Consider the following 6,709-nt stretch of genomic DNA (forward strand, 5'->3'; position numbering starts at 1 on the left):
TTCTTTGTCTCCCCTTGTGTCGAATCAATAAATTGGGTAGTACTTCCCTCGAAGACTGTTGCGATCCCCTATACTTGTGGGTCATCAGTTAGTTCCAGAAAATATATAACAGTGCAACAAAGTGTAAACAAAACATATAGAAATTGGTGTAAAATAAGCATGGAGCATAAAAAATTATAGATACGTTCGCAACGTATCAGATGTCAGTTAGTTGAGGAATTTGAGGAAGCGAGCTGCTTCGGTAACGTAATAAGATTAAGGTTTTTTTTTTTTGGGGGGGGGGGGGGGGAAAAACCGAGAATAGAGACGGTATTTGTTTCCATGTTATCTGATTACATCCCATCTAAAAAAATTAAATTACGGTTTCAGGTGGCGCTTATATCCGGCCCAAGGTACCAAACGAAACCCATCACTTGTGTACATTTCGTTAGTACTAACTTTTTTAAGGAAATGATCCCGAAGGACCTGTAGCTGCTTCATTAATTCCAGGTGGTGGTATAAATTACACAAAGGACCTTAGAAGATTGTAAAATTACAAGTTGGTCCTAAAAACACACGAAGGACCCCGGAGGATTTTCCATAAATGCGATCAATGATTCGATGAAGGAAAGGAGGGAAGCATCTAAAGAAATCCATATAGTACTGCAGAGTCGTCTCCTCCGTTGGTGGATCCCCAGGTAGTTAGGCACACGTAGAGCTTTTAGGCAGATAAAGGTTGTGCGGTGAATTTCAACATTCTTGACCGTAGGATACACATTACTAAGATGTTACAACTACGCACCGATTCGGTTGAAATGATCCAACAACTGACATTTATCCCTATATAGGATAGGAGTATAGATAATATGAGGAGAACACCAGACACTTGTGAAAACTTGTCGTCATCACCACAAACATCCACCGACGAGATCAATCTAGGATTACTCAGCTTATAAACCTCCTCGAGAGCATCTTCATGTCATACCAAGTCCCCCTCACACATCGCAATCCATTATACGTCGTCTCAACTTAGTTAGTCCATAATGTCATAGTCTCCATAGATCTTCGTTTCAAGACAGATTTAGTTGCGGTCTCCACACCCGAGATCATGAAAATAAGAAAGCTACATAGAAATGTAACGGCTGCAGATCGAATAAAAGTTATGTTTTGCTTTTCATTTTTTTTATAGGATAGAGAGATCCATAATAATAAGTGTTCTGGTTTTAATTCAAATCTAAGCTTAAATCATAGTAACACTTAATATGGATTGGAGAAAAAAATACACTCGTGTAAAATAAAAGGCATGGTGGGTCTGGTGGCATCATCAGGTGGTGGTGTTAGACACACATGCTGACTCTTGTCCCGCTTTAATTAGCACAAACTGAGTATAACTCCTGCCCACTCATCTACCTTTCCGCCTCACTCCTCTCACAAATCCTTTCCCACTTTTCTCTGTTCCTGCTCATACATCGCCTAGATCTCTCCGCTCGTTCCCCCATCCGTAATCCGAAGCAGTCACGAGCTCGCGTCTGGGAGATCCAGCGCGTCAACCAAGGTCCGACGTCGCCTGTATTTCTTTTTTCTCTCTCGCACCCGTATTCCGTCTCAGTTCGAATCCGCGGAGCATTTTCCGGGGCGGAATTTGGGGAATGGAAAGGTGGGATTTTTAGTCGCTATCTTGCGACTCTTGGCCGCACTGGTGGTTCTGGATTCAACAGTTGCGATTTAGGAGTGTTCTTATTAGGTGTTTTGGTCACGGAAAGGGGAAAAGGGAGTGGTGATGTTTTCCCAAATTATTGTTGGTGCGTGTCGCAGTTTTGGAAGTTTTTGTTTGTGAAGTAGTTTTAGGTTTTCTTGTCGCGCATTAAGACTCACTACAAATATTTGGCACCGGGGAGTGATTTCGAGGCTTTCTTCGTGGCATCTCGTTGTGGAAATTAGGATGAACTAGGGTTCTGGTTCTGAGTTCTGCACTTACTGGAGAGCTCAGACACAGTTTCGAAGTTCTCATTGGTGAGGTTTTAGGGGTTTAACGCGGGGTTGCTTGTACTCAAAGGGAAAGGACTGATGACGAGTCATTATCTGAAACATGCAAAGAACGTGCACGAGTGTCAATTGAATTTACAGGGTTGGTGGTTGTTAGTAAAAGGTTACGAACAAGAGAGAAAAATAAACAGGCAAGTTTCTTACAAACAACATCGGTAGAAGGGATTTCATCCTGTAGCTGCAGCCTCCAGAGTCCAGATTTCGAATCAAAGTCACAGAAGACATCATCGTAGGACCTCATTCGTGTCGTGTTCAAATTGTACAGCGATTTCCTCAATTGATCTTCCTCTTTGCTTAAATAGGGTGTTACTCCATTGCTAAGTAATGTAGTTTTGTATAGACTTAAAATGGTTTTATCCCCTTTATTTTTGCATCACTCCAGAATCCAGATTGAGAAACTATCAATAACAGTGAATTATCCTTTTTTTTACTATGTTTCCAGGTTTAATAGGTTCAACAGTTCTATCAGAATGATGGTTTTGGATGATTGCAGAGGTGAAGCTTGTCAAATGTAGATTCTGAAGTCCTGTCACTGCTACGTATAAACCTGGACCATGGCACCACGCAATAGAGCTTCGTCTAAAAGGCCTCTCTGGATTGTCATCTTGATTGCTTTTGTCTGTGCAATTGTCACTGGAGCTTATCTCTACAAACCCCAACAGTACACGTCTTGTTACTTGTCAAATTCCTGCAGTTCTCAGCCTCCCCCAGAACCCGTGAGAGTGTACACTGATGATGAGATAGCTGCTCGTGTTGTGATAAGAGACATTGTTCGGTCACAGCCTGTCCGGTCAAAGAATCCGAAAATTGCTTTCATGTTCTTGACGCCCAGTTCATTGCCTTTTGAGAAGCTTTGGGAAAAGTTCTTCACGGTAAGGTTTTTGGCCCTATTGCAAAATTAGAATAAATATATCTCTGTCTAGTCTTAATTGGAAATTTGTACATCTCAGTGGTTAAACTGGCATGATGTGATACTAATACTAATGTTTCCCTGTTTTGATGAAAGCACTTATTATTTATCATGCATGCTTAAAAGGAACTCCAAATTAACACTTTAACAGACCTACCTCATGAAAGAATTGGAATGTGCTCAGTACTGAATCCAGATACTTGGATGTACTTTTTCAGGGACATGAAGGCAGATACACAATATACGTACATGCTTCAAGAGAAAGGACGGTTCATGCCAGTCCATTATTTGCTGGCAGGGATATTCGGAGTGAAAAGGTAAATGGTTGGAATTTAGTTAGAGATTGCCGTGTTTTGCATTGTTTGAATTGCTCTATGCAGGAAATGTTTTATCAGTTTCTCCATTATGCAATCACCCCCACTCCCTCTACTTTCAGGGAATGTTGTAGTTTGTAGATTAAGACTGAGGGTATTTTAATGCTTTTGGACCAGTATGGATTGTGGCTATTATAATAGTCTGTAAGATTGCCTGTTATGTGATAAGCATAGTGGATATAAGACTGTTCACATTTTACCATTTAATTGTTTGAGAAAGTAATAGTTCAGTTTACCTGTAGGTGGTCTGGGGTACAGTTTCTATGATTGATGCAGAGAGGAGGCTCTTGGCAAATGCACTGCAAGACGCTGATAACCAGCATTTTGTCTTGGTCTCTGAGAGGTTAGTCATCTCCTTTGTTCTCATCTAAATTTGAATTGCATAACCGTATCCTTATCCTAGTGCTTTGTTCTTATTGCAGCTGTGTACCACTGCATAACTTCGATTATGTGTACAGTTATCTCATGGAGACAAACATCAGCTTTGTTGACTCGTAAGTGAACGTCCTGAAGGTTATATTGCAGATGATTATGTATAGAAGCAATTTTTTTATACTTAAACTTGAACAAATGTTTGACTGAAGATCTGTCGTTACCCTCATATTCATTATTGTTACAAGCATCATATCTTCACCATTGACGTGCTATTTTTTTTTCAGTTTCGACGATCCTGGTCCACATGGAGCAGGTAGATACTCTGATTATATGCTACCTGAAATCGTCAAGAGAGATTGGAGAAAAGGTGCACAGGTAATAATTTCTATGCTTGATTTCCCTAGAAAGTGAAAGCCTCATTTCTTTTACCAAATTCAAGTTATTCAATCACATAACATTGGATTATCGAAAACCTCATAAAGGTGACAAGGAGAATTGGAAATTCCTTCTTATTTATATATATCATATGGTTGCCAAATGTTGTGTCAGATTTTTTTTCTGTAAATTAAACAATCATATATCTCCTAATTTTAAAAGTTTCCTTGTTTTCCTATAGCCGAACATCCGACATTCTGACATGTTCTCCTCTCTCAGTGGTTCACTGTGAAACGGCAGCATGCGGTCCTTATTCTTGCTGACACTCTTTACTATGGAAAGTTCAAACGCTACTGTAAGGTAAGGATTGCTATACTGGCTACATTAGACCTTAGGTAAGATAGGTGATATTAGTAATAATTACAGTAAAGGTCAGATAAATCTGTATGCTATCGCATAACAGCTGTTGTCTTCATGGTTTTGCTTCACTGGAAATGACTAAGTCGATACTTTGCACTTCTTAGTCATGTGTGTCGTATGCTTTTATCCCATCATTAGGGAGCCATGCTCCTTGGCCAAGTTCCATGAGCAAATGAAACCTGGTACGGAGTACATAGTTTTGTCCAAACTGGATGACTCTAGTTCCTTCAAAGCACATAAACTGACAGCTTCTGAAACGAGTGTCAAATTTCTCTTGTACTGACTTCATTTTGGGGATTAAGATTTGTTGCTGCCAACCTAGCTACTAATTTATATCTAGATTGAAGATCCTGTTTCAGTACAGTATTAAGCATTGTGGTCTAGTACTGTGATGTATAAATGATAGACAGGGTGAATCTCAATACTGCATCAATAGTTAACTGTTTTAGTTCGTGCTGTTTATTAAGTCAGTTTCCATGACCAAAAATTGGTTTGGTTATCTTTTCTGTACTTTGGTGGATGTCATGCTGTTTTTCTTTCCTGGTTTTTTGATATGTATTTTGCCACTTATCTTGTTATCGTTGCATGTTGCAGCCAGGAAATGAATGGCACAACTGCTATTCTGACGAGCACTATTTGCCAACACTGTTTAACGTAAGCACCCAGAAGCTCCTAACTGAACTACTGAAATGTTTTGTTCACTCTACTCACCAGTAATATCGTATTGCTGTTGTTGTGCCTGCAGATGGTTGATCCAACTGGAATTGCCAACTGGTCAGTGTCACATGTCGATTGGTCAGAAGGAAAATGGCATCCTAAAGTTTATAGGGCTGTTGACACGAGCTTTGAGCTGCTTAAGAGTATAGCGGTGAGCTCTTTGTTATGCCCGCTGGTTAGTTTGCTCAACATTTTATAGTTGTGGGTAATCTCTAACTAAGCATGAAACGTCTGCAGTCCATTGACGAGAGCGTTCATGTGAACAGCAACGCAAAGGTACATATTTTTTTGCCTTCACAATTTCTGCAACAAAAATGCTACTCCCTCCGATCCATAGCAAGTATGGATCGGAGGGAGCATAAATCTTCAGCATGATCCCTTCATGGATAATCTATCTGACGATTCATCATGGTCTTGCAGCATCAAGCACAGAGAAGGCCGTGCGTGTGGAATGGCATGAAGAGGCCCTGCTACCTATTTGCGCGGAAGTTCTATCCCGAGGCGCTGGACACTCTGATGAACATTTTCTCGAACTTCACCGTCATCTGATCCGAGGACAGTCGAGGCATTTGAGGATTCTTCCTTCACCCTGGCGTTTGTTGCCCTCCACAGCCCTACAGTACAGATGTAGTTGTATTGTAACTGTTGTTAGAATCCCGCCATATCGATGTTTAGGTGTTATTCTTTAGGTCTTGAAACGGCAATTTTTGCTGGTGTGAACAGCAGCAATTTCGTGCACACAGAGAATACAGCTGCAAAGCTGGTGATCTATGCTGTGGTAGACGAGGATCGAGTCTGATTGGCAAGTGCTCTGTTCTTGCAGATAATGACCTATTTGTCTGGGTAAAAATGATGACTGGTAGGTGGTAGCGTGTGCCTGATATACAGACTTTCACCATGGCTTCTCATCATATCATATACACTTCTAAAAGGAACAAAGACGCGGTAAATGTCTGTTTTCTGGGCTGGGTCTAACAAAGTTGAAACCATTGACCGCTTGCAGTTGGTGCACTGTGCTTGTCCTGTCGATAGCTAGGCCGAGCCGAGCTGGGACTCGTTGAACAACCATAAATGAAACTTGGCTCAACTCGCGAGCAGCTTGCTAAAAACTGTCAATAAGCAAGTGTATAATGTATTATGCATGATGTAATTTTTCCCAAATATGTAGAATTTGTCGCTTGTACATGCCTTCGAAAGAAACTTGGCCTAGTTGTGCTTGTTGTTGTCCCTTTTTGCGTACTCGGAGAACTTCCATCAGACCATCACTGCTCCCAGCCGTACCTGAAGACCACTGAAAGTTTGACAAGCTAAACGAGTACTCGGTTAACTCGGCTCATTTAGCTTGAAACTCAGTTCAATAACAAGAGTTGAAACTTGGCTCGACTTGTTATATCTTGACTTCGAGTCGAGCCGAATCGAGTCACGAGCTACTCCAGGCCTAGTCGCTGCATTCTCTCTGTCAAGTTCTTCGTCCACGCTCACTAGGCCGCACGCCGCCGGCCTCTGCACGAAC

The 6,709-nt window shown here is 41.2% G+C and overlaps 1 protein-coding gene across 1 annotated transcript; it reads left to right on the forward strand.

Moving 5' to 3' along the window:
• The first annotated feature begins 1,370 nt into the window (after positions 1–1,370).
• Positions 1,371–6,043, forward strand: LOC124697464 (glycosyltransferase BC10-like). Its single transcript, XM_047230053.1, has 11 exons — positions 1,371–1,534; positions 2,468–2,897; positions 3,154–3,252; positions 3,552–3,652; positions 3,732–3,803; positions 3,969–4,059; positions 4,339–4,419; positions 5,074–5,133; positions 5,225–5,347; positions 5,434–5,472; positions 5,617–6,043. Exons 2-11 carry the CDS (start codon positions 2,580–2,582, stop codon positions 5,743–5,745), a joined length of 1,113 nt encoding a protein of 370 aa, XP_047086009.1. The 5' UTR covers positions 1,371–1,534; positions 2,468–2,579; the 3' UTR covers positions 5,746–6,043.
• The last annotated feature ends 666 nt before the right edge of the window (positions 6,044–6,709 follow it).

Source organism: Lolium rigidum, chromosome 1, assembly GCF_022539505.1.
Source record: "Lolium rigidum isolate FL_2022 chromosome 1, APGP_CSIRO_Lrig_0.1, whole genome shotgun sequence".
Lineage (NCBI taxonomy): Eukaryota > Viridiplantae > Streptophyta > Magnoliopsida > Poales > Poaceae > Lolium > Lolium rigidum.